At 49.2% G+C, this 23568-nt stretch overlaps 1 protein-coding gene across 9 annotated transcripts in view; it reads right to left on the bottom strand.

Moving 5' to 3' along the window:
* The window catches only part of LOC119824585 (transformation/transcription domain associated protein), a 98768-nt gene that overhangs the window by 1990 nt on the left and 73210 nt on the right, over positions 1-23568 (bottom strand). For 2 of the 9 annotated variants that reach the window (XM_038344799.1, XM_038344801.1), the window contains exons 57-71: positions 21697-21888; positions 18637-18865; positions 17439-17704; positions 16976-17076; positions 15487-15688; positions 14554-14718; positions 13192-13285; positions 11893-12092; positions 11017-11278; positions 8527-8752; positions 6734-6951; positions 4321-4505; positions 3816-3893; positions 927-1130; positions 646-840 (exon numbers count right to left, since the gene is read on the bottom strand). In XM_038344799.1, the coding sequence (XP_038200727.1) occupies positions 646-840; positions 927-1130; positions 3816-3893; positions 4321-4505; positions 6734-6951; positions 8527-8752; positions 11017-11278; positions 11893-12092; positions 13192-13285; positions 14554-14718; positions 15487-15688; positions 16976-17076; positions 17439-17704; positions 18637-18865; positions 21697-21888 (2817 nt within the window). The remainder of the gene's footprint in view (positions 1-645; positions 841-926; positions 1131-3815; positions 3894-4320; positions 4506-6733; positions 6952-8526; positions 8753-11016; positions 11279-11892; positions 12093-13191; positions 13286-14553; positions 14719-15486; positions 15689-16975; positions 17077-17438; positions 17705-18636; positions 18866-21696; positions 21889-23568) is intronic. The other 7 variants (XM_038344806.1, XM_038344807.1, XM_038344800.1 and 4 more) reach the window with 6 other exon arrangements.

The raw sequence follows: 23568 nt of genomic DNA, 5'->3' as shown, positions 1-23568 counted from the left end.
GTAGAGTTAAAGATGGTTGTGAGCCCCCATGTGGGTGCTGGAAATTCAACTGAGGTGCTCTACACAGTGACGAGTGCTCTGTCCAGCTGCGCCAACACTCTAGCCCCCCCCATCACTGGATTTTAGACAAGAGCTGCCTTGTCTACAGCAGCAACCGCTGGCCCTACATACACCTATCCTAGTACACCTTGCATATCCTAGGTGTCTGTGTCTGCTTGGGCCTCACTTCAGCCCTGGAGAAGGGAGGCAGCATGCCAGAAAATATTTCAGCCTTTCATGCCAGGAAGTGTGTAAGATGGAAGCCAGAGCCACAAGTTGCTACAGAGAACTCATTAGTGTCTATGGCCGCACTACCCTGGATGTGCCTGACCTCATCTGATCTTGGAAGCTAAGCAGGGTCGGGCGTGGGTAGTACTTGGATGGGAGAACTAATAAGTAGGGGTTCGACTGAGGACTCTAGATTCCTTTTGGCAAAGTGCCCCCCTTTCATTCTGCACATCTTAAGACAACGAACATTCCAAACCTTCTCCAAATACTCCATTTCTAACATCTCCCTCCATGTTCACAGGCCGAGAGCACCACTGAGAGCCCGGGTGGAACTAAAGAATCGGTTCATGCTTCTCACAGGAAGATGCTGAGACCCACCTTGAAGTTGGGCTGGGCAAAGCACCGTGCAACAGCAATCATGGAGGCAGTCAGCGGGCCGGATACACCAATGGTGGTCAGGAACTCAGAAATGTTGGGCGTGAGGCGAAAAGGGACTGGACGGTTGGCATCTAAGTCCCCAGTTGCATCGTTTATGTCAAATCGGAAGTAAGCGACGTTCAGCTTGCCCGTGTCCTACATTTTAGAGGGAGACGGTTTTAAACTCCACACTGGCAGACCAGAGGAGTCAAGGCAGGGTCTGGCTATTGACAGCAAATTACCTGAGCAATCTGTAACATCTCAGGGTTGAGTCTATTGAGATGCAAGACGAACTCTGCGAAGCCGATGAGCGCCAGCTGGATGGTAAACATCTTCCGGAAGGTCCAGTAGTCTGTAGCATTGGGGAAGGTGTGCAGGGCCCACTCCTTCAGCATGCTGCGGGGGACCATGTTGCTCTGGACCTCTTTGAGAATGTCTCGGAGGACCTGGAACACATCACTATGAGTCTTTGCCCATGTTTTGAGCAGACAGAAAGCTCTTGTACTGCGACTCCTGGCTTACTTAATGTCTGACTGAACACTGAAGTCCTCGGTTTCCCGCTAAACTGAAGTACCCACAGCCAGTGCGGCCGTCTGAATGGAAGCCACGGCTGTGTGGAGCATGCCTCTCAGGGTCAACACACAAAGCTACTTTCACCTTTGCTGCCTCAGAATGCAACAGCCAGCTAACAAAGAGGACAAAGGGTAGCTGGACAGCAGTATCTTCTTTAAACCATGCACAGAGAAGTGTCATAAACCAAAGAGCTAATCAAAAAGAGAGCAGACATTTACATGAACTCAGTTCTGTGATATAAGACACCAAATCTCAGGAACTTAAGAGACAGCTTTAATCCAACTGGGAAAAGTCAAAACCAATTCACCCACACCTCTAGAAACCGGTAGCTCCTAACAACGGTCAGATGAGCTTTCCTCTAGGAACAACAGGCTGAGTCTTAGCAATAACAGTGAACCTTTTGGCAATTTCATGCGCCTTCCTGCCAGTCTCCCCGCTACCTCCACAGTGGCCAGGACTGCTAAACCCTCATCCCAAGAGCAGCCCCGCACCTGACCTATCTGACTGACAAGGTTTGACCCTGTTTCAATCAAGTTCACTTGGCAATACAGTGTTTACTAAAAGAACTGAGAGCGACTATTTAATACTGCAGGTATCAGAGACCACACCATCAGCTGGAGCCTGCAAAGGCCTGGCCAAACACAAGAGCTGGTGCAGGAGAAGGGGCGGGAGGGGCAGCAGCTTTGACACAGCCAGAACATTCCAGGAACTTAGAAGGTCAAGTGTGTTTAACTGTATGTGACCCTGAGGCTCTGTCCAGTACAAGTGAGAGCAAAGACAAGCTACAAACTGTCGAATCATGCTGATGGCATGGCCCAGACAGACACCATCAAAACAGACACGAGGCAGATTAGTTCAAACATCTCAGAACATCTGTCAAATCAAGAGCTTGGTGCTAGTTTAGTGGTAGCGTGCTTGCCTAGCATATGTGAGGCCCTCAGCTTATACCCCAGTACTGCCAAATACACACACATGCACACAAACACACTCATCGAGCCAGCTACTGACTTCCAAATTGAGCTGATTTCAAAGGCTACCTGCAACAGAGGAACAGAGGAAGTCTAGGAAAGTCACTGTGTCATATACGAATGTCTAGAATTCAATATAAAATACAAATCAGGGGCTGGAGAGACGGCTCAGCAGCAGGTTGCTATTGCAGAGGACTGGATTGGGTTCCCAGCACCCACGTGGCTGCTTGTAACTCTAGTTCCAGGGGACCCACCACCCTCTGGCTTTCAAGGGCACCAGACATGCAGATGGTACATAGATACACATTCGGGCATAAACGCCCATATACATTAAAAACGGGTACTTAAAACAGAGAAACTACTCAACTTAAAAACAGGTAGGGACTTGAAGCATGTATCATGCAAGGAAAAAAGATAAGTAGCCAGTAACACAGAAAGACTCTTGTCATCACTGGGGAGCAACTACTAGTATTTCATGCCCCTCTCCCCCCAGGTGGCTACCAGGGGGAGGGGCAGTAGCTATGACACAGAGGAATTAGGGCACATATCACAGGCACTCTAGAATGTAGTTCACTCAAACGTTAGAAACGTTCACTATGTAACCCAATAATTCTACATCTGAGTGTAGCGATAAATATATTCTCAAAAGAAATGAATACATATTCACACAGGCAAGTGTGACAACAACGTCCATAACAGCTCTCTTTTTATAGCCAAAAATAAATAAATCATCCAGAAGCCACAACTGATAAACGGACAAACTGAAAGCACTATGCTCATACCCTAGAAGAGAATGTGGCAATGGAAAAGGGACAGAGGACTGACACAGGGTAGCAGAGTGGATTCAATCACTGCGAGAGGGAAGTCAGACATGAAAGTCCAATTCCATTCATGTCATGTCAACATCAGGCAACTCCAGAGACAGAAAGCGCCATGGACCACCTGGGGCTGGACTTGGAGAGAGATGGGACGTGGTGGCCAATGGTCATACAGTTGAGGATCAGCTACAGACACTCCAGTGTGTGAATCTCATCTCAGCAAGTGTTACTAGAACCACAGGAATGGAGCGGAGTCAGCACAAACCAGCCAGGAGCAGAGAGGAGGCCGGGGAGCTGGTCACCCAGTGTGGCCAGTGTTTCTCCTCAGACAGAGCCTGAGAGCTGGACCAACACCACTCCTCGGGCTACTAGAGTGAAGCACAGAAGCTGTAGCTAGCGGCTTTCTCTGATGGCCTTGCTCATGGACTCTGCCCAAGGGGGCTCAGAATGACCAGGCCATGACCTGTGCTATAAAACACTCAATTCTCTCTCAACTGAAAAGGCCTCAGTTCTGTCTAGAAGCCTATGAGGAAGCAGGGACTCACTCCCTCTGCCTGAAGGGGCAGGGAGCTGCCTCAGACCATGCCAGCCACGACCACCTCAGGTTCTCCCTGCTCAGGAGGTGGGAAGGACACCTTGTGGGCTCTAGCCTAAATAAAGCCCAATGTTGCAGGACCCAGAGAAACTACAATGAGCCCTGGGCAACACAGGGCAGGTCATGGCTTCCACCCCGTGGCCTCTCCTGGTAATGCACAGAAGGACCCCGTGGCACCTGGGGAGGGGCCAAAACAGCTGCCTCTTGCCGCTCCACACAACCCTGGACAAAATCTTCCCAGCCAAGGGCAGGAATCTGCAAATAAGGAGAGGGCCCTCTGTCACCCTGGGAGCACAGGCTGTCTGGGATCCTATGGCCCACTCGTGTTCCTGCCCCAGGCAACCCACACAGCTGGGTCCCAAAGGTTTTGGTCGGTCACGCTCGGCATTTTAGAAACCCCACAGGATCTAGACAGGTCTCACCCAACGTCACTGGCTGCCAAGTGAGCATGTCATCCACTGGTGTTTAAAGTCTAATTTCTGAGTTTTTCTCTATGTGCATGGCAGGGACAATGGACTCTCCGAGGTCAAGAGCCTCACCACAAACCCCCTGCAGCAGATGGTCACTAGCCACCTGACCTCTCCCATCTCATCAGGAGTGAGCAGTCCCTCGCAGGACAGCCCACTGTAACCAAGCAGCCTGGACAGAAGCCCCGGGCAGCAGCTGGCCTCCTGCCTGGTACCTGGTGACTGGCCTGCGTTCCCCGTGCCTGCACTGTGGCCAGCCTGTCATAGTAACGGGAGATGGGGTTGTCGTGCTCGATGCCTTTCTTGGCACAGCGCTGCTTGTAGATCTCCACGAGGGAAAGTGAGGAGGGGTTGTCTTCCACGAGGCGCATCTGTGGGGACACAGCCACAACCCGAGGAACTGGGGAAAAAGGAGGCAGGGTGAGCAAGAGTGACCAGGTCAGCACTCAGCATTCCCTTCCCGCCACCAGCCCAGAGCAAACAAAGCTGAAGAGCCCAGGTCACCCACCTCAGTTCTCAGCAGATGCCGGAGACACCAACTGTAGGGTCAAGTCCTTGACAGGTGCCCTGAACACCCTTTTAGCGGGGACTCTACCCATGCTTACTCCTTAGAGGCCTTCTCTAGCTGGACCACCCTGGCTCTAATGCACCTGTTACATCTGTCAATCTGCAACTAGAAGGGCTGGCTCCACCTCTGCACAGGAAGGCAGCCGACATTTCTGTCACCTGAGGCTCAGTGACAGACTCCACTCATAACAGAAATCCTACAGTCTGTTCCCCATGACAACTGCAGAGCTGAGGTGTGGCTTCCTGAGCAGCGTGTACTCTGGGATGGCATCTGCCATGGCTGAATGCCTGAGCTCCAGTTGGGAGCATCCAGCAGGTAGGCGCACCACCTGCTGCCATGGCACCACAGCTGTCTCCGTGATGCCAGCCGGCAGTCACTGACTTCTGGGCACTTTGGGTTTTTCGGGCCTATGGGGGCAGTTTAGTGATTAAACAAAAGAAAAATTAAGATACTACTTTAAGGAGTAAAGTCAGCTGGAGGGAGCTGAGACTGACTGCCTTCCTCAGGCTGCACAACCTGGTGCAGCTTGTTCTGCTGCTGAGCCCCACGCATGGGGTAGCACTGGTGGGCTGCACCACAGATGCTTGCACTTTCTAATTTGAAGAGACCATGGCTAAACCACAGCTGCTGGCTTCCATCCAGGAGAAATTCCCATAATGATTCCAACATACCAAGTTGGACTTGTTACTGCCTACTAACCCAGGGATGGGAAGCAGCATGGACCACATACATGTTATAGCACACACAGCTTTCTAATATGACGAATTTCTTCAGATTTCTTATTAAATTCAAAAGACTTATTTTAGCTGGGGGAGGCAAGAAGCAGGTAGATCTTTGAGTTTTAGGCCAGCCTGGTCTACATAGTGAGCCCCTATCTCAAAAAACCAAAAAATATGTAACAAACAAAACAACGCCTCCCCAAACCTATGGATTTTTATCTATTTATTCACTTTTTTATTTTTTAAAAAAAGTGTGTGTGTGTGTGTGCGCGCGCGCGCGCGCGCGCTGCCTGAATGTATGTATGTACACCATGAGGATACCTGGTGACCAGAGTGACCAGAAGGAGTTACAGATGGCTGTGGGCTGCCATGTGGATGCTGGGAAACAAGCCCAGACCTCTGCAGGAACAGGCAGCCGAGTGGAGAGCCATCTTCTAACTCCTTATCTATATTTCTCACAGTATGTGTACACTGTGTGTGGCTATGTGCACAGAGTGCAGCTGCTCATGGCTGACAGAAGGGGGAGCTGCAGCCTCAGGAACTGGAGTCAGAGCAGCATGTGGTCTCATACACTGAACATCTTTTCCTGGCCCTGAATCCACAGATTTTAGGATATTAAAAGTTAAAGGTCAAATGTCTCTGATCAAAATGAGCTAGGCTAAGCTGGACAGGGAGGTGCATATCTTTAATAACAGCATGTGTGGGAGGCAGAGGCAGGCAGATCTCTGAGTTCCAGGTCAGAGAGACTGCCTCAAGAAAATAAATAAATAAAATAATATAAAAAAAACACCAGAAGGCCGGGCAGTGGTGGTGCACGCCTTTAATCCCAGCTCGCGGGAGGCAGAGGCAGGCGTATCTCTGTTGAGTTCGAGACCAGCCTGGTCTACAAGAGCTAGCTCCAGGACAGGCTCTAAAGCTGCAGAGAAACCAACCCTGTCTTGAAAAACAAAAAAACAAAAAAACAAACAAACAAACAAAAAACACCAGAAGGGGTAGGGAGTAGGGCTGGTTACACCTTTGCTGTTAGAAGATCAGTCCATAAAGGATTAGACCTTAGGCCCTTGCAGGAGGGTTCCCAATTTCAGAGACTATGCACCAGGAAGCCCAGGGTAGAGACTGTATTCAGAACAGCCTGGTAACATGGCCTGCTGCTCTTGGTGTAGCCCCAGGAAAAAGCAACCTCACACAGAACTACAGCCCCCAAACAAGACTGTGCTGAGCTGGACACAGGAGGATGAGCCCCAATGTCAGCTCTGACCCACAGTGAGAGATCAGGTGAGGCAGGGCATGCCTGCGGCTGCTCCTTGCAGCTTCCCCGTCACACAGATGTGGCTCTCATACCTGTGAAGAACAAGTGTCTCTTGGTGGTCTCCTTTCTCTTCTCCAGGCAAGGGTTCAGCAGGCGAAGCAGCTGCAGCACACGCTCCTCCCGCCGTGACTCGGTGAGGCAGGCATCGTTCATGACCAAGTACGGGTAGATCTTGCCATTGTGTCCTCGGATGTAGAGCCTGCGGGCCGCCGTGTTATGCTTCTGGACAATCTCCACTCGGGGCATGAAGCTGCAGAAGCAGATGGAGGAGAGATGAACCGACCCTTCCTTGGGGAAACAGGAGTGTTAAGGACTGTTACAGACAAACAGGCAGGGTGGCTGGTAATCTCGGATGTATCAAAGACTGACAGAAGAAGACAGGGAGAAGGGGGACTCAGAGGAAAGGAGAACAGGTCTGGGTATGTGCAAAGACAGAGCCAATTCAGAAGAAACAAGCTGCACGCCAGTTACTGGAGGCAGCCTCTGCACAGTGCTGCTCTTATTCAAGTGGAATTCAGCACACTCTAGTCAGTTCTACAACTGCCAATGACGCTTTTACTTTTATTTGCTTATTTTGGCTTTTTTCTTTTGTTGAGACAGAGTTTCTCTATACAGCTCTGGCTGCCCTGCAACTTGCTTTGTAGACCAGGCTGGTCTCCTACTCACAGAGAACCTCCTGCCTCTGCCTCCCGGAGTGCTGGAATTAAAGGTGTGCGCCACCACTGTCCAGCTTCTAATTACATTTTTAGTTTCATTTTGCATACATGATGTACTTGTGGCCGTCAGAGTGGATTCTCTCATCCACCGTGTGGATTCCAGGTATTGAACCTGGATCATGAGGCATGGGGTAGGCCTCTTTACTGAGCCATTCATTGGCCCCTTTATGTTGTTCTGGATAGGGTCTTACCTGACCTGCCTGGCCTAGCACTTGCTGTGGAACCCAGAGTGGCTCTAACTCAGAACCATCTTCCTGCCTTAGCACCTTGACTAGGACTTAGAAATGTGCACCACAACACCTGGGCACAGATATGTTTTTATAGCGCATGTTAAGAGTTAATAAACAGAATAACAATCTCTCTCTTTTTTTTTTTTTCTTTTTTTTGATTTTTCGAGACAGGGTTTTTCTGCAGCTTTTTTAGAGCCTGTCCTGGAACTAGCTCTGGTAGACCAGGCTGGCCTCGAACTCAGAGATCCGCCTGCCTCTGCCTCCCGAGTGCTGGGATTAAAGGCGTGTGCCACCACCGCCCGGCTCAGAATAACAATCTTATTTTCTATTTGGTAACTATGGTATCATACTGGATTACTGTATAGGGAAAGTGGCAGGGTAGTCGGGGAAGCTTGTCTTTGCAATATTCGGTTGAGGGGACTAGAGAGATGTTTCTGTGGGTAACAGCACTGGCTGCTCTTCCAGAAGACTCAGGTTCAATTCCCAGCACCCATGTAGTGGCTCACAGTTGTCTGTAACTTCAGTTCCAGGGGACCTCCCCGCCATACATTCATGCAGGCAAAACACAAATGGACATGAAAAAAAAAATCACTAGTAAGACAACATACAACTGATATGTCAAGACCTAAATTGTCTAAGCACCAGGAAATTAAAGTTAAAAAAATCAAAAAGAGTAAACACCTGGCACAGTTTAGTTTGCCAAGTTCGATGGTGACTTAGAAAAGGTCTTTGCAGATAAACCTGGCCTTCTCTCAGGGCACTAACCCTGCAGTCAGCTCAGGTCCTGGAAGACACCAACAACAGAACTGTACACCCCACACCAAGGAACCAGCATAGTAGCACCCCAAAGCCCCTCTACACACCAGGCCCTGTGCTCACCGAGCGATCTTGATGTAGTAATGTGTTGGTTTAGGCATCAAAAATTCCCCAGGAATCTCCACTTCGGCTGTCTGGGCTGAGAAATTGCTCAAGAACCGACACTTTTCTTCTATGAGGAAGAATTTGGGAAGCTGCTTGGTTTTAGCTTCAAGGATTTTGATCCACTTTTTCAATTTTGAAATGAGATTATGAAGCTTCATGGATCCTGGGACACTAAAGTCAAAATCTGCAGAATAAAATAAACACGATGAAAACCAGCTTCAAGGGCTGGGTGCAATACAGCAGGGCTGGTGAATGCCTGCACAGGGGCTGGGTGCAATACAGCAGGGCTGGTGAATGCCTGCACAGCAAGCAGGAGTCCTGTGATCCGCCCACAACAGGGCTGCTGCGAGGGTGCAGGGAAGCAAGGCGCAGGCCTTTGGCTGTCCACCTCACAGCCCTGCGTGAGCTTCACAGGAGCAATCTGTTTCGGGTTAGTCGATGTATTTCCTTCCTCCCTTCCCTCCACATCTATCTGGTTTACAGCTGAACTGTTTCCATGACGACTGGGGTCAGCCCACACCCCAGCACCAAGCTGCGCTTTCTGTTCTGTCTCCTCTCAAGTCCCCTCAAGTCCTCACAAGGGCTGGTGCTGCAGCTCAGTGGAAGACGGGCTGCCTTGCTTCCCTAAGTCCAGGATCAAACCCCGGAGCCACAAGCATGGGTTCTCTGAGACTCACCCCAGCTGAGGTGTCCACCAGTAACTCCCTTCCACGGCTGAGTCAGGATGAACGACATAGCTATTCTATGCTCTACCTCCTGAAGCACAGGCCTGATAGTTTCTGGCTTGAATATTAGCAAGGAATAAATATTCATGCACACCTTACTACAAGAAAACCCCGAGTGCCCTCCGTTCTCTTTAGGGCCACTGGTGGAGACAAGCTCATTACATACACACAGCACCTGGAGAAGGTCAGACTGTTCTCATTCACCTTTGGCTGTATCTGAGGAAACCTTGTGATTTTAACTTAAATTTTTGGTTTTGTAGCTTTCACACTGAAAACCAAGTGCTTCAACTCATTTCTAATTCTGTTTCAAACTACACTGAATGGAAGGATCTGATGCATCAGATTAAGACAGTGAACACTGGCCTCCAGTTAAAAGCAGGTGGTCCTTGGTGTGTCAGTAAAGCGTGATGGTAAAACGTTCATCTCGTGTGCTTCCCTCTAACAGGGTGACGGCACTGCTGACTTCAGAGGCCAGAATCTGAGCTAACAGTACCGAGTTCCCTGGTGAAAAGGAGGGCAAAGCCCAAAAATTCTTTCTCTTACTTATCATCTCTGTGAGTATAGAATGACTTTATGTGTGAATACAGGTATAGAGTGCAGGGTTACAGGCATGCACATCCCTGGGTGTTCCTCAACAAAGGTCTACCATGTGGAAGATTCAGCATGAGGCAAATTGTGTTACCCTCAAATACCTTGTAAGTTCACTAACAGGAGCCCAAGCGTTCCCAGACCGACCCGTGAGATGACAGGGCCACACTGTGCAAGCTAGGTAGAGGGACAGTAGGCTGTGGCCGGAATTGTAAAGCATCTTGCATAATCAACAGGTATCTACTGTAGGTACACACACAACACACCATTTTAGCTGCATCCTTTTTTCAAGACAGGGTTTCCCTGTAGCTTTGGAACCTGTCCTGGAACTCAGAGATCCACCCCTGCTTCTGTCTGGGATTAAAGGTGTGCATCACCACCACCTGGCTTTAGTTGCATTCTTTAAGCATAATAAGGAAATCACTGAAGTTTTGGGACTGGAGGTGTGGCTTAGCAGTTGCATATTTAGCCAGCTTGAGGGAAAGAAAGGAATACACTCCATGTCCCTATAGTTTCAGTGTGTATCAGTGGAAAATGATGTTTTAGACAGTTGCAAGAACAGTAAGTAAAAATGTTTCATTTGAGAAACTGAGGCACCCCTGTCTTGTTTTCATGTCCTCTTTGATGGTTAGTGACCTTTTTGGGATAAGTTGCTCTAAAGAGCATGTTGAGCTCTGTGCCATGTAAACACATATGTGAACTAGGGAGTGGTGAAGTTATCTCTGATGAGGCGGGAAGAGACTAGGGGAGGATTTGAACACCTATAAGCCTAGGAAAGAAAATGCCTTCACATGAACCTCAAGTAATAAAACAGTCCCCCTGTCATCCTGCCTCCTGCACTCCAAGTTTGCACCCCACTTATCGAGCCTGCATTTTAACTTTTCAAGTCTTCTACCTCACTTTGTAGCTCTGCCCTAAAACCAAGTGAGGGAAGGTCACACTCTAGCCCTTCAATGGAAAGCAGGACATGAAGTCAGACTGCTGGCATTCCTGGCTTCCTTATGTTTTAAGTATTGAGACGGGGTCTCACAACGTCACTCTGGCTGTCCTGGAACTTAGAGATCTGCCTGCCTCTGCCTCCCGAGTGCTGGGGTCACACAAAGTCTAAGCAGCACGTGCCCAGTGCAAGGCTCACCTGTGGTGAACTGGCCCTTCAGCTTTTGGAAGACGGGGTCCTGGGCTGTAGCTTGTGCCCGGCGGGCCAGAGACTCAGAGGCCGCACTGGAGAACATGGTTGAGACGTTGGACACGTTCTCCAGGCCCACTCCGAAAGTGCTCACCAGCTTCTTGACAAAGTTAAGCGTATGAGGGGTAATCTTGGCATCCGACACAGCGCCACTCTTTTCAAAGGCAACAGAGTAACATTTTGCCAGGCCCTGCTGGAGCTGCCTGAGCACCTGGCAGAAGAAACGAAGACCATCAGCCAGAGGGCAGCGGGGCAGCCAAAGGCGCTGCCAGACCTGACCACTCACCCAGTAGTTGCTGCCTTTACCAACAGCTGGCAGCCAGTGCTACCTACGAAGTCTCTCATCAAAAAGCTGGCCCAGAGCCCAGTAAGGTAACACGTGGGTTGTGTCACCAACTGAAGTGACTGCCCTCAAGGAGACAGCACAGTCCTTCCCTCAGTCGGCAGTGACTGAGGCCGTGGAGGGCACTGCAGGGAGAGTGGCTGCCACCTTCATTTCCCTCTCACCATCACATGTAGTCCAGGTTGGTTTGGAACGCCTGAGATTCCTGCCCCTACCCCGAGTGCCAGGACTGGAGGAATGGATCACCATGGCTTGTTTACATGGTGCTGGGCTTTGTGTATTCCAGGCAAGTGCTCTACCTACTGAGCTACAAAAACCTCCGCCCTCATCCCTTCCCCATTATTCAATGACTTGAAGCTGCGTGGTTACATTCAAGTGTCAACTGCGGGCTGACCAGACACCCAGTCTGAGGACTGCATGTGTGCAGACACTTCCGTCCACTTCCTCTATGGGGAGGCAGCTACAGCATCGGGTCCACCTACCTCCTCGTGCCAGTTCTCTCTGAACCAGACCATCTGGTCGACGATGCCTTCCAGGGAAGACAGGAGGGTGGGGTGAAGCTCCCGCTGCATGTGCATGATGCGGCTGCAGCGCCACATGGGTGCTGTTGCTCTTATGGGCCCTGGATCTGATGCAGAATGTGACTGGTTACCCACTGAACTGGGCTGCTGTTGTCCAGAATCTGAGAGCAACACACACAACGCCAATGTCAGCGCAAGACCCACTTATGACGAGTTTAGATTGCTCCAAGACCCACTGGCCACAGGAACGCGGGTTTGTGCCATTGTGGGACAAGACCTTTCACCCCAGGGACAGGGTAGAGATGCCCTGGTTCTAGGAGCAGCTGCCCCACTTGACTGAGGAGCAGAGAGCACGGTCAGCTCTGCCCTGGCTACAAGCAGTTCAGGGAAAGGCCAGCGTGTGTGTGCCAGTGAACCAGAGTCCAAGTGGGCAAGGGGCATGGCTCCCTGAACTCCTTGCATCATCTGCTGTCTGACAGAAAATATTTGGAAAATGACTTCCCAACACATCCCTTGCTACTGAAGTTCAAAGAACCGAAAAGCAGCTAAAACAAAACAAAACAAAACTGGTCTACATACGCCATTCACCCACTTGCAAAATGATGTTTTTGAAAAACAGTTACTCTCTGAGAAACATGCTACAGAACATTGCATGACCGATTTCTGGCTTGAGCTCACTGTATTTAGTCAGGAACTAAGAAAATAACCTTCATCTTCAAATGACCAAGCCAGAGAGTTGAGTGCACTGTGTGTCTGTGCCCACTTGGTCTTATTTCCTCTGGTGCAACATGAGGAGCCAATTGGTTTATGATGCACCAAAGCTTACCAAGTACCCCAAACCACTAAGTCAGTCCTTTCCTCATTAAGGCTCTTCAATGTAGATCTAAAGTCATATTCTTTGTTCTTAGAACAACTGGAGACCAGACTGCTCACAGTCCTCAACAGGTCCACAGCACATTTACACACTGCCATCTTTGTGCTGAGCAGAGCTCTCTAATTTCCTACAGCTGGGGCTTCACCAATTTATTCCACCTTCGGTAAGTCGTCCCCACCCCCCCTTCCCCATGGACGCTTTTCCACTGTGGCAGGAAGAACCACAAACTACTCAGCCGTTAGGCTTAGTCCTCTGCCCTGACCAAAGAGAAGACTGACCACACAGAGGAGGGGAGCTGTGGGCAGGTGTGAGCCTGCAGCAGTCGTGCTCTGGGGTACCCCAGACTGACCCCCGAGACCCCACCAGCTTTCCCAGCCAAGACATACCACTCTTATAGCGCTCTCTCTGCTCGATCTTCAGGGTGAGGTACAGAGTCCGGATGGGGAAGTAGACTGCTTGCGGGTACACTCGTCCAACCTGCTGGGGTCAGCAAGGAGTCAACAGCACTGCTCCCCAGTACATGTTCTGGGTGGTGGACAACGCGGAGGGAGAGTTAAGCACGAGCAAGCAGGGAATGGGCTTTGCTTGTGCATTTGGGTCAAAGAGGCCAATACCAGTGACTGATGTAATATATGTAGCTGTTAGCCACCAAATGAGATCTCTGGCTCAGTGTTTAAAACCCCAACAGACCGCGTCTCATAAATTCTACCTGGTGACCATTAATAGCAGAAACCTCACTCTATTTTCTTCAGTAAATCTAAGAAAAGCAAGAGACACTGACCCCAGACCTGGATCTCAGCCAATCACGGTTTCCTATGTATCTGTTAGTCTTGATATTGGGCTCAAGCCATTTCAAGCCACACAGTGGCTCCAAATAAAGGACAAGCCCACCAAGTGCAACATCTGGTCTGTGTAACTCTAGTCTGTGTAACTGCTGGAGGATTCAAGGAAACGTACTCATGGGGGCAGGCATCAGTTCTACCATACTAGCTTGTGACCAAGGAGATTACCCTGTCACTGAGACCCTTCCAGATGTGCCACAGAAGACAGCATATCTAACTGCCAGGGCCACGTGGCACCTGGCTTTGTGTGCAGCCACTGCATGAGTGACAATACAGGACAGACTGAGGCAGTAACCTGGCAGCGAGGCTCTACGCAAAACGTCAGGGTTCAGGAGCATCACTGCCATGTGCTCAAGCAAGTGTCTTTTCTAGGTATCACAGGACAATCTCCATGTAAATGGAACCAACTAGACAGGTGCTGCCTGTCCCGTGGTGGCTGCTTGCTCAGGAGCTGGGACTTTAAGAAGTAACAGACACCGTGAGCATCCCACTCTAACTGCACCACTACTACTTAAGAATCTTCTTCTATGGCTGGCTCAGCGATTAAGAGCACTGGCCGCTCTTCCAGAGGTCCTGAGTTCAATTCCAAAGCAACCACGTGGTTGCTCACAAGCATCTATAATGGGGTCTGATGCCCTCTTCTGGCGTGCAGGTGTATATGCAGGCAGAGCACTCAGACATAAAAAATAAATAAATGCTTGTGGCTTTTAGTTCCAGCACCCAGGAGGCAGAGGCAGGCGGGTCTCTTGAGTTTGAGGCCAGCCTGGTCTACAGAGTGAGTTCCAGAATAGCCAGGGCTAAAGAGAAAAACCCTGCCTCCAAAAGCAAACAAACAAATGCAAGGTCTTCACCCCTCAAAATCCTACATCCATATACTCCATGGGGTCCAGGCTTGCCTCACTCTACCTGGCTGATGAGGTTGAGGAGCAGCTTGCCCTCGGAGCCCACCAGGCAGGTGAGGAGCTGTGGAATCCATGCCAGCCACTGGATGGGGGGCACGCCGATGCAGTACTTGTCCACAGCATCCGCAAGTGTATTCTTGTCATCATCAAAACTCAGAAGCCACAACACCTAAGGCAGAGGGCATGCTTTAGTTACATGAGAATTCTGAGAGCCTCAATCAAGTGGTTTTTCCCCCGACGTTAAGTGAAGTGGTGCTAATGGCCACGACTGGCAATGAATACAAAGCTTAAACTGTAACCTTTACAGCTGAAGAGAATCTGTAACTTGAATCCAGTTTTTCTGCTAAATGATCCAACCTGGAGACCAGCAGTAACTACTGGAGACAACAGGGATTACCTGCTTGTTCACAGGTGTACCCTCACCCAGTCCATACAGATTTTTATGAGAATCTGATCATCAGCAATGCACAGCAGGCAAACTACATGCTGGTGCCTGGTCCTGCAGAGCTTGTGACTGCAGAGTGCATGAGGGTGATGCTGCCACAGCACCTGGCTTGGCTACCATGTGTGCTCATGTGCACTCCAAAGCTCATGTTCAACCCAGATTCGAAAGCCCCAGCAGAGCTTATTCCCATGTCTACTGCAAACATTAATTCTCACTGTGCTGAGGCACTGGACGGAGAGCATGCCAGGGTGGATTTCTGTTCCTCTGGCCTAGAAGGTCCTGTCCAGAGTGTGACCCCAGAGAGCACTAGACATAAAGGAAAGGCCAAGACCCCAGGATGTTCAGGCTCCACTTCCTTAGCTTCAACTGTGCAACGTCCCACTGTAGGTTGATGGAAGTGAGGGCAGGGAAGCAGACCTCACTCAGATTTGGAGCTGGACCTTGACCCAAGCTCAAAGCTGCTTTGCGGCAAAGATCAATCTCAGGTCTCACCTTGGCCAAGTACTTCCTAGATTTGCTCTCGTTCTGGTGCCTGCAAGCATGAAGGTAGCAGGTGATGGCAGACACGCCCAGATGCAGCTGCCGCTCCTTCACGAAGATGCTCTCCAGGTAGTCACCCCACATGGCCCAAGCCTTCACCAGCACATCGTGCATCTGCACGGCTGCTGAGAATGCTTTGTTGGCTTCCTCTGATCTGTGTGGAACCAAAACATGCCACGTATGACATAACACTGCTTCAGACAAAGGATTTCAACTGAGAGCGGCTCACACCTGTCACCCTAGCACTCAGGCAGTTGGGGCAGGCAGGAGGATCAAGGACAAAGCTAGCCCAGAACACACAGCAAGCTACGAGCCAGCCTAAGGAACACCGTTAAAACACTATTTTATAAATCCACAATCAAGCAACCAAACTGAACAATGAGTAATATTTAACACATTCATGGAGCTGCTGTGTGGCCTTCCTTAAGCAGTCACACTGATTCCTGGCAATGCCAAGCCCCTGGCCACCAGTCTGTTCTCCATCTTGGTGGAATGATGTACCTGACACACTTCTTCATCCCACGAACCTTCCAGTCAGACGTCACCTAAAGCAGTGCAGTGTTTCTGAGGCACCCACACAGAACCGCTGGATGTGCAGAGCAGGCTGCTCACTGAGCTCTGATGCTGTTCTACACTGGCGGTAGTGACTGGTGCTGCTCGACACTCTGGAACAAGCACTGCTTTGCTCAGGGAACCTCTGGGGCTTACGGCAACTTAATTTAGTCTTAATATTTTCTGTGAAACTGCCACTCGTCAAATTACTCCACAACAGTGACACAAGAGACCATATTCCTACCGCGCTACTGATGTGTAGGACAAACAGCAGCTATTGGCTGAAGGAGCGGAAGGAGCTCCCACAACAAACCAGGAAAACATAGGCCTAAAGGCTCAATTTCCAAACCAAACTAGAAGCCAATTCCAAAAGCACAGGAAAGGCGATGACCAAGTAGGCGTTGCCTAGCAAGGCTTGGTGGGGTTCTATACAACTTTCTGCTCCAAACTGGATGGATCTGGTCCACAGTCAGAGCTGACAGTGGCTCTACAACAAAAACCGCTCTCCTAAGTTGGGCAGGGAATTAGGAGGCTCAACAGGAAGACTGAGCTGAGGAGCTTGGATCCTGACTGGGTAACGCACAGCAAGACCAGCTAAAACAACGGAAGCCCACAACACATCAAGAGAAACAACTGTACTCCCAACAGAGCCTGAGGGACCAGGTGAGGACCCCTTGTCACCACTGGGTCTGTGCTCATGTCACTTTTCTCTTAGACACCGTGTGGGCTACATATGGCTCTGCTGTGAGCTCTTCTCAGCAGAGGGCGCCACACACGGAGCATCTCACTAATATGAAAACCACGCAATTCAGCTCCAATCCTCACAATGGCTTCGCGTTCCTAAGGAAGAGCTAGAGATCCTGCCACCCGGTCCACACAGTCTGCGTACTTGTTTATTTGAGCCAGGAACATTCCCTTCAGAGCGTAGAACTCAGCTGTCATCTCCTTCGTGAAGTATTTCAGGTTTGTGGACTCGATAACTTCAAGGCCCTGTTCGGGAATGGAGAGGGAAAAGACTCTTGGCATTTCTAGACAATTCATCAAGTATTTACGAAGCCTATCTTTCTGAAGCACCATGTCCAGCCAGACTTGCTGTCTCTTTCACTTGGTTCTCTGAGCACAGGAGGGCCAGGACTGACCTTAACTCCTCCTTTCTAACGTTTTTTCTTCCTCAAACATATCCCTAAGCACATGGCAGAACAGACCACAGATGCAGTTTTAACACTGAATGCTTTCCTTTCATTCCTTCTCTAGGACAGTTTCCCACTGTCGAGCTGTGTCTGGAACATCCTCATCTCCCTTCCTCTCTGCCTGCCTAGAAGCCCGACACGGTCACCTCTCCAGGACCCTACCTGCATGCACTCGTTCTTGCCCATCACTCCTGCCAGCTGGAGGTAGCATTTCACTTGCTGTCGAATCTTCTGGAAGCAATCCACGATAGGAACAGTAGGGATGGTATGAATACGGCTCAATATATCCAGTGCCACATTAACTAGACCTTGCTTCCGGGCAATTTTCCCATACTGGATGATGGCTGAGGCTGAGGCATGAACTCCAAGCATGGCATTATTGGAACTTGGGTCGTGGTGAGAGCTATTTTCATATGCAGTTACAATAGCTAAAGAGCAAAGGAATTAGTGGTCAGGCATGTCACATGCTTCTCTAAGCGTGTAACAATCAGGCTTAAAGAAAAATGAAGAAAACACATAACATGGCTCATGAAAACAGGATACACCGTTATTGCTTTCCCTGGAATCCTGTGACACACACTAGAGCCAGGATGGGGCTCAGTTGGCAGGATACTTGCTTAACATCCATGAAGCCCTGTGTTCCCTACCACCACAAAAATGGGGCATGATGAAGCATGCCTGTAGCCCCAGCCCCAGGAAGCTGAGGAAGAAAGATCAGAAGTTCAAGGTTATCCTCAGTCCTCAAGCTGAACGAGGCCAGCTTGGGGTAGATGAGATCCTGTCTCAAAGGGGGAAAAGAGAAGTCTCGAGTGAGAATGTCTATCTTCCCTGAGAAGGTCACAGCGTCACAGGTGGTTTCTCAATACAAGGATGCCTGGTGGATTTAGGGCAGGAAAACCAGGAATGGACACAAAGCCAGCTGAGAACAAGTGCTTCTAGGCAGGGGCTTTGAGACAGAGTGAGTGCCGCCACTCACACATCATGGCCTGCAGAGGCCCAGCAGGAATTCCCTGCTAAGTGGGCAGAATGCATGGCCTGCACTGAAGTCCGCAGGAATTCCCTGCTAAGTGGGCAGAATGCATGGCCTGCAGAGGTCCAGCAGGAATTCCCTGCTAAGTGGGCAGAATGCATGGCCTGCACTGAGGTCCAGCAGGAATTCCCTGTTAAGTGGGTAGAATGCAGGACACGAAATCCTCCCACTGCTTCCCAGCTTCCCCACTCCCTCGCCATCACCACCGCTACCTCTTACATCTACCCCAGAACACAAAATCTGGGGAAAAAAAAAACCAAAAAAAAACCCCAAAAAAACAAAACAAAACGAAGACATGAAACCAGCACAGCGGGGCGTCTGGAAAATTACATGATGAATGCATGCCGGACCAGGTCGGTTTACCCTGGTAATGGTGCTGCCGCCACATGAAGACGCTGCTCCAGTGGGACAAGTCGTCAGACACGATAGGCAGCCGGTTCCTCCAGGTCTTCACCACCGTCTTCATGTCATGGAGGCTGTTGTTCCTACCCAGGTTGGTGGGCTGCAGGCCCGCATTTATCTGTGCAGCTTCCTGAAGCTCGATGATCTGCTGGGCAGCCTGAGGGGAGCATGGAGAAATTCCACAGCTGGGTTGGGAGCTCAGCAGGTAAGGGTGCTTGCCACCAAGCCTGACTACCTGAGTCTACTTCAGTCGGATGGAGTTTGTCCCCAGAACCCATGTGATGGAAGGAGAAAACGATTCTGAAACGTCGTCTTCTAACCTCTGCACCTGGGCTAGAACGCATACACAAATACAAAACCAAACAGCCCAAGCTGACCATGGTAGCGTACACCTTTAATCTCAATGCTCAGAGGCAAAGACAGCTGGGTCTCTGAGTTTGAGGCCAGCCTGGTCTTCAGAGCAAGTTCCAGTACAGTCAGGGATACACAGAGAAAACCTGACTCAAAAATAACCCCAACCAAACAGCCCAAATCACTGAAGGGGTCCCTGAAAGTATTCTAATGGGTGTTGCCAGGGTTTTCTCTAAAATTTCTTAGTTAGGAGGCTTGTATGCAGAGATGGCTCAGTGGTAAAGGTGCTGGCTTCCAGACTGAGGACACCTGAACTGATCTGAGACATAGAGAAAGAAGAGAACCAACTGTCCCAAGATGTCCTCTGATTTTGACACACCACACACACACATACAATAAAACAAAAACACTGGATGTGGTGATGAGCGTTCAGAAGAAAGGGACAAATGGATCTCTATGTATGAATTTGAGACTAGCCTGAGTTCTAGGCCAGCCAAGGCTACCTAGTGAAACCTGTCTCAGAAAACAAAACCATTCATGCAGGTGGCACATGCCTTTTATCCCAGCACTCAGATCTTTGAGTTCATGGCCAGCCTGATCTACAGAAGGAATTCCAGGACAGTCAGGCTATACAGAGAAACCTTGCTGTGGGAAAATGCTCTTGTACACTGTAGATTTGTCACTCATATTGGTTTAATAAAATGCTGACTGGCCAGTAGCCAGGCAGGAAGTATAGGCAGGGTGACCAGACTAGGAGAATTCTAGGAAGAGGAAAGGCAGAGACAGTTGTCAGCCAGATGCAGAGGAAGCAAGATCAGAATGTTTTACTGAGAAAAAGTACCAAGTCACATGGCTAAATCTACGTAAGAATTATGGGTTAAGTTCTAAGAGCTAGTTAGTAATAAGCCTGAGCTAATAGGCCAAACAGTTTATAATATATGTCTCTGTGTGTTTCTTTGGGATTGAACAGCTGCAGGACCAGGCAGGACAGAAACTTCTGTCTACAAAACCCTGTCTTGAAAAACAAATACAACAACAAAAAGACTTAGTGGTGTGGAGGCAGCTATCACTTGGGTTGGATCCCTTAGAACTGACAGTCCAGATGGTTGTAAAGCACCATGTGCTGGGAAATTGAACCTGGGTCTTCTGAAGTAGCCCTCAGTGATCTCAACCATGGCTCCAGCCCTAATAATCATCTTTAAATGCAGTAGTAGGACCTGTCCACAGCAGATGACCGGCAAACACTGCCACTACAAACCATTAGCAAAGTAGTGAGAAATGAGACTGCTGTTCATTCACTTTCCAAGACACTCGGACATCAGAATCATGAGACAAGCTGCATCTATACTTCATGCTTTAAGTAATTGCACAAAATAATTTCATGTTTTCACAACTGTCACTCATGGTTGGTACTAAAAATTCAGAAATGTAGCTATTAACTGTTTTCACGCAAAGATAACTTCCAGCAGTCACAAGAGGGGGTTGCTTGCCTAGCATGAAGGCCCTTGGTTTAAGGTTTATTACCACCCCCCTACCCCAAGAAAACTCTGGAAATCCAACAGTCACAGCTGCAGCCACTCTCTACCACACTCTGGAGTATAAGACTGCTGGTAACTAAAAGCTCCATAATATTCAGTAACTTAGATCCGTACACTCACTCATGTGCGGAGTAACTGTCATTTTAGGGCGTTCTTTCTGAAACAGAGGTAAGCAGAGGTAAGAGCACATAGAGAAGACTGGAACAGCAACAAGGCACTGTTCACTAAAGCTGTGGCTCCTGAGGAGACAATCTCAGACAGGAAGTCGCTATGTTTATGAGAAGCTGCAGTGCTCTGCCCTGAGTTCCTGCCCCAGAACTCACTGGGATTTAACCTCTTAAACCAACTATGGTCTTTTAAGAGATGCTCAGGATTGGATTAAGAGACCCCAGATGAAATACTAGCATCTCTGTAACACGTTCTGATGTCTCCCACTGTTCTTCCCGGAAAGAAGACTGTCACAAAATGTGGGCCTCTGACCTTTTACCTCTAGAAACTGACCCCAAATGGACTGTCTGGGATGGTTCACATATAGCCCATACTGTGCTAATTACAACAAAAAAACAGATCAATATACATACCATGACAAATCTAACATACTCTTTCATGGGCAGGAGAGATGGTTCAGAGCACTGGCTGCTCTTCCAATGTCCCTGAGTTCAATTCCCAGCAACCACATGGTGGCTCACAACCATTGGTAATGAGATCTGATGCCCTCTTTTGTCATGCAGGCATGTATGTAAATAGAGCACTCAATATACATAAATAAATGCATCTTTAAAAAAAGGACATCAGGGCACAAGTCACTTCAGACTGGATGGTAGCTGTCTGAACAGTAGCTTCACACTGTTACGTGCCCAAACCATCGCCCAGATGGTAAAATCACAATCCCTTGTAAGAATGTCTTAGATCCTCAGTTCCAAAATGAAAAGCTACACTGTTTTTCCCCTGATGTTCTGACTCTGGCCTTCGTTTCCTGAAAATGAATTCCCAGGGGAAAGGAAGAAACCAGAAGAAAAAGTTTTCTTTATTGCTTGGCTCATCTATGGACCTCAGCTGCTCTGCAGCGCTAAGGACTCTAGGAGGGGGCAATACCTACCTGCAGAAGAGGTGTGTGCACGTGGGACACCACATGGGGCAGCCGCCGCCACTCGCGGATGGCCAGGCTGCTGGCCATTTCCACCAGGCGCTCTATGAAACTGAGCTGCTGCTCCTCGGGGTGGCAGATGGCCAGGTATCCTCGGTACATGTTGACCTTCCATGCCATCTCCTTCGGACAGCTGACCTCCACCTGGAGTGAGGGCAACAACCAAGGTGGTGATGATGCTCTCCAACTCTGGCCAATTACACAAAGCAACACACAGAAGTCTGGCCCTAAAGTAAAAACTGACTTTCAATCTAGTCTACTTCCAATATCCAGGAGGATAACAATGTTTTTCTTTGGGATCACGAATTATAAGGCTCAATGTCCTTTATTTATGGCTAGAATCCACTTATGAGTGAGGACCATACCATATTCATCTTTTTGGGTCTGGGTTACCTCACTCAGGATAGTGTTTTCTATTTCCATCCATTTGCATGCAAAATCCAAGATGTTATTGTTTTTTTACTGCTGAGTAGTACTCTAATGCATACATATTCCACACTTTCTTTATCCATTCTTCCATTGAGGGGCATCTAGGTTGTTTCCGGGTTCTGGCTATTACAAATAATGCTGCTATGAACATAGTTGAACAAATGCTTTTGTAGTATGATAGGGCATCTCTTGGGTATATTCCCAAGAGTGGTACTGCTGGATCCTGGGGTAGGTTGATCCTAAATTTCCTGAGAAACTGCCACACTGCTTTCCAAAGTGGTTGCACAAGTTTGCATTCCCACCAGCAATGGATGAGTGTACCCCTTACTCCACATCCTCTCCAAAGGCTATCATTGGTGTTTTTGATTTTAGCCATTCTGACAGGTGTAAGATGGTATCTCAAAGTCGTTTTGATTTGCATTTCCCTGATGGCTAAGGAGGTTGAGCATGACCTTAAGTGTCTTGGGGGTGGGGTGGGATGGGGGCAAGGGGAGATGGGGAGAGAAAAGTGAGAAGGGGAGGATAGGGAGAGCTTGGGGGAATGGGACGGTTGGGATGGAGAAAGGGTAGATATGGGAGCAGGGAAGTATATATCTTAATTAAGGGAGCCATTTTAGGGTTGGCAAGAGACTTCACTCTAGAGGGGGTCCCAAGTGTCCATGGAGATGTCCCCAGCTAGTTCCTTGGGCAGCTGAGGAGAGGGAGCCTGAAATGGCCAGATCCTATAGCCATACTGATGAATATCTTGCATATCACCATAGAACCTTCATCTGGCGATGGATGGAGATAGAGACAGAGCCCCACACTGGAGCACTGGACTGAGCTCCCAAGGTCCAAATGAGGAGCAGAAGGAGGGAGAACATGAGCAACGAAGTCAGGACCGCGAGGGGTGTGTCCACCCACTGAGACAATGGGACTGATCTAATGGGAGCTCACCAAGGCCAGCTGGACTGCGACTGATAGAGCATGTGATCAAACTGGACTCTCTGAATGAGGCTGGAGGCTGACTGAGAAGCCAAGGACGATGGCACTGGGTTTTGATCCTACTGCATGTACTGGCTTTGTGGGAGCCTAGTCTGTTTGGATGTTCACCTTCCTAGACCTGGATGAAGAGGGGAGGACCTTGGACTTCCCACAGGGCAGGGAACACTGACTGCTCCTTAGACTGGAGAGGAAGGGGGAGGGGAAGGGAAATTTTTAATAAATAAATAAAGAGGAAGTCTCTCTCTCTCTCTCTCTCTCTCTCTCTCTCTCTCTCTCTCTCTCTCAAAAAACCAAAACATTAAAATATCAAAAAAAAAAAAACCCCTGACTTTCAATAGAGAAGCCAGGCATTTATTACACTGCTCTTCTGCGATCCTCTCCTGAACTTGGGAGAGCAGCCAATCTCCTGGG

This window comes from Arvicola amphibius, chromosome 10 (assembly GCF_903992535.2).
Source record: "Arvicola amphibius chromosome 10, mArvAmp1.2, whole genome shotgun sequence".
NCBI lineage: Eukaryota > Metazoa > Chordata > Mammalia > Rodentia > Cricetidae > Arvicola > Arvicola amphibius.
The sequence above is the reverse complement of the archived record's forward strand: the minus strand, read 5'-3'. Positions and strand labels throughout refer to the sequence as shown.